Source organism: Erythranthe guttata, chromosome 7 (genome assembly GCF_056151865.1).
Source record: "Erythranthe guttata isolate IM_541 chromosome 7, IM_541, whole genome shotgun sequence".
NCBI lineage: Eukaryota > Viridiplantae > Streptophyta > Magnoliopsida > Lamiales > Phrymaceae > Erythranthe > Erythranthe guttata.
The window spans coordinates 13716134-13720364 of record NC_142539.1 but is presented as its reverse complement, the minus strand read 5'-3'; the positions used below and the strand labels follow the sequence as shown (position 1 = coordinate 13720364).

General features: G+C 40.5%; 1 protein-coding gene across 1 annotated transcript; it reads left to right on the top strand.

Moving 5' to 3' along the window:
* The first annotated feature begins 1177 nt into the window (after window positions 1–1177).
* Window positions 1178–3176, top strand: LOC148769758 (uncharacterized). The gene is made up of 2 exons (XM_088820332.1): window positions 1178–2167; window positions 3003–3176. Exons 1-2 carry the CDS (start codon window positions 1178–1180, stop codon window positions 3174–3176), a joined length of 1164 nt encoding a protein of 387 aa, XP_088676458.1.
* Window positions 3177–4231: the final 1055 nt, after the last annotated feature.

Sequence of the window (4231 nt, the reverse complement as noted above, 5' to 3'; positions counted from 1 at the left end):
TATTTTTGTTTAGGTACTTTTTATGCGAATGGAAGAAGAGAATAATCGTAGGGGAGATGACCAAGGGCGCCTACCGAATGCGGCAGGAAATATCGTCAACGAGCAAGAGCAACTTCAGCTAATTAATCCACCACATCGTCAACGAGCATTGCATGAGTACACCGTTCCAACACTCAATGGGTTCCAATCGAGCATCCAGCAGCCTCCCATTGAAGCCAACAATTTCGAATTTCGAGCGGGACTCCTTACTATGCTCCAAAACAATGGGTTGTTCAGCGGATTAGCTCATGAAGATCCGCATCTCCACTTGGTCAATTTTCTCGAAACGTGTGATTCGCACAAGATGAACGGAGTATCACCCGAAGCACTGCAACTCCGCCTGTTCAAGCACTCTTTACAAGGAGCAGCCCGAGAATGGTTGCAAACTCGTGCACCGCACTCCATCTCCTCTTGGCCCCAGCTAGCACAACTCTTCATGAATACATACAACTCCCCAAGCAAAACTGAGAGAATCCGGAGAGAAATACAAAACTTCATACAAGAAGCCGGTGAAGCATTATTCGAGACGTGGGAGCGATTCAAACAATTAATTCGGAGATGCCCGAATCACGGTCTTCAAGAGTGGCGGCAACTGCAAATATTTTATGATGGATTGCAAGATAATTCGAGAACAGTGCTCGATTCAGCAGCGGGCGGTATGTACATGAGCTTAACATATGACGAAGCTTACGAGCTTTTGGAGCGGATCGCAAGGAACAAATACATGCGTGCATCGGACCGGTCAAATAGCGGAGCCAATAAGACGGGAGGAATTTTAGAGTTAGACGGAGTCACCGCAATCACCGCCCAGTTAGAAAAGCTATCAAAGCAAGTTGCAGCTTTGCAGACCCAGCAAGTCCATGCAATCCAAGGTCCCGACCGGTGCTTAGCAGAAACGGAGTCTCTAAATTACGTGAATGACACCAACCGACAACAGAGGAACCCGTACTCCAACACTTATAATCCGGGATGGAAAGATCACCCCAACTTTGGATGGGGAGGAAATCAGCAAGGACAAAGGCCAGCGCCCGAATTCCAAAATCCACCTCAAGCTCCGGCCCAAGGAGTTGACCTCGCTGACATCTTAGCGAAATTCATGACGTCGACTCAAGCTTCCATTCGAAATTTGGAAACACATATGGGTCAGCTTGCAACCCAGCTAAACGCGAGGCCATCGGGAGCATTGCCGTCGAATACGGAAGATCCTCGAAAGAGCAACATCGAGCAGTGCAATGCAGTAACTTTGCGAAATGGGAGGCAATTAGAGGAAGGTCCTAAAAAGTCCGTTGCACCACCGCCTATTGTAGAGGAGCCCAAAGAAAAGACCGAGGTCGGGCCAAGCAACACAAAGATCGCAGTAAGTGAATCTACTCCCAAGGTACCCTTCCCTCAACGTTTTCAAAACTCCAAGCTTGATATGCAATTTCAGTCATTTTTGGATTATCTTAAAAAATTGCATGTTAATATTCCTTTTGTTGAGGCGCTTAAGCATATGCCGAATTGGGTTAAGTTTATAAAGGAACTTGTATCGAAGAAGATGAGGCTTCCGGAGTGTGCAGCAATCATAGACCTCAATGAGCAAAGTAGTGCTATCCTTGGAAATAAAATTCCACCGAAGCTTAGAGATCCGGGTAGTTGTACCATTCCATGCACAATAGGTACTAGGTATTTTGGGCGGGCGTTGTGTGATCAAGGGGCGAGTGTAAATTTAATGCCTTTATCAATTTATGAGAAATTGAATTTAGGAGAAATTAAGCCTACTTCCGTGACCTTGCAGCTAGCCGATAGATCTTTTACTCACCCTTTAGGTATAGTGGAGGATGTGTTGGTCAAGGTAGATAAGTTTATACTCCCGGCCGATTTTCTAGTACTAGACATAGAGGAAGATGAAAATATTCCCCTTATCTTAGGACGCCCATTCTTAGCAACCGGTAGGTCAATTATTGATGTAGGAAAGAGAGAGCTAAGAATGAGTGTGGGGGAAGAAACAGTGATCTTCAAGGTGTACCGGGTGGATGAAAAGCCTATTACGGCTAATGGATGTTATCTTCTTGATGAGGTAAGTGATTCTAAACTTTTTCCTGTTAAATTACATGATTTAATTTTTTTTGTCGATACTAATGTGCATGTAGGAGAACAAAAGAAAAGGGTTGAGTTGGTTACAACACCTACTCAAAACACCGTGATAAAAGACGATGTTGGCAAGCCTCATGACATCAAGAAGAATAAATTCAAGGGCATTCCTAAACGAACCAGTCGAAAGAAGAATCGGATCAACCCATTTATTCAAGACTTTCTCCAAAAGGAAGTAAGAAAATGGGTTCAAAAGCTAAGGAATTGAAGAGCAAGAACAAAGTCTGGCTGAAGACTGTAAACTTAGCGCTTCTCGGGAGGCAACCCGAGCTTTCGTTTTTTGTATTTTATGTCATTTTAAATTTTTAGTTTGGCTGTTATTTTATTTTATTTTTCAAAAAAAAAAAAAAAAAAAAAAAAAAGTTTTAGGGGCACTAATAGGAAGTTTTTATTTTGCAGGGACCTAATTGCAATTATTCACACGGCCGTGCAAGAAAAGGGCAGGAATCTCACACGGCCGTGTGAAATTTCGGGGAAGCTACTGCCAAAAAAAGGAAAAGGGCACGGCCGTGCGGATTTTACACTTAAATCTCGCACGGCCGTGCGAAATATGAAGAGCTACTGCCCAAAATTGGAAAATGGCACGGCCGTGCGGATTTTTCACCTAAATTTCGCACGGCCGTGCGGAAAAAAAAAAAAAAAAAAAAAAAAAAAAAAAAAAAAAAGAAAAAAACAATTTCCATAATTCCCAAATCCCCTCTCTCCCCCAATTCGAACCCTCGTCTTCTTTTTTTCGAAATTTTCCCTTTTCTTTGACAAATTTCACCGAAAATTTACCAACTACACACATATACTACGTAATCAAGGTGGTTTATTGTTGATTTGCGCAGGGAGATTCAAGAACGGTGCACTTTTCTCGAAAAAACCCATTCCACCAAGAACGCCCACAAGGTGTTCGACGAAGTGCCCAAGTCAAGTTTGGGGGAAATTTTGCACACCAATTCACTCCAAAGCTCCTCCACCAGCATCCTCAAATTATGGGGAAACGAGAACGTGACGGGTAGGGCACCTCACACGACGATGGTCCCGACGCTTAGACAGGTGTTTTCTATCCTTAAACTTTGGGCGAATCACATTGAGGGCAATGTGAATTTTAAGTTTGGGGGTGGTTATATTTGTGTTTTGCTTGTTTGTTAGTTTGCTTGCGTTATTTTTTTTGCTTTAGTTATCGTTTTATTATTCGAAAAAAAAAAAAATAATAAAAAAAAATTTTGGTTCGACGCATTGATGAATTATGATGATGGGAGATGGCCAATGTTTGATGATGAAATTGCTTGCTTTATGTGATAAGGAGTTGGTATTTGTTTAGCTTTCGATTCAACGGAACGTAGAAGTGAATTATTGCTAGGAATCACACCTTATGCATTGCTTTGGTTGAATGTTTTGTATTTTAAATTTGGAATTTATTTGTGCTAAATCATGCTTTGTTCGGTTTTAAATCTCACCTTAGGACATTTATGATACGAAGTGTTGGGTAGTAAGTGATTTGGGATATGATTTAGGCCTTCTTTGAACCGTTTGAGCCTTTCAAGCCTACCCTTTTTGTCAAATTTATCCTTAGAACCTTGATTTGAGCCTCGGAGAAAAGGTGTTCTTTCTTTTAGCCAATATGTAGAAGGAAGAAAAGTGGAGATTCTTGAATAATTATCCCTTGGAGGTCGATCGAAAATTCTTATAAGATCTTTCTTCTTCTTCGAAAAAAAAAAAAAAAAAAAAAAAAAAAAAAAAAAAAAAAAAAAAAAAAAAGATATATATATGTGCATCTTTATATATATATCTAAATTCCTCGATTCGAAAAACAAACAAACCAAAAAAAAAAAAAAAAAAAAAAAAAAAAAAAAAAAAGAGAAAAAGAAGAAGAAGAATAGATTAGAAGGGAGAAATAAGGACTAGTGGATGAATTGTGTTGAAAACTCGAGTCATTGCCTCAAGGCAAAAGTGTTGACGTGTGAATTTTGGAGAATCGAGTTTATTAAAGTCCCTAGAGGTGAATTCATTGTTTCAAACGCCTATCTCTCAAATTTTGGCGTAATCACCTCAATTCAAGAAAATTAGCCAC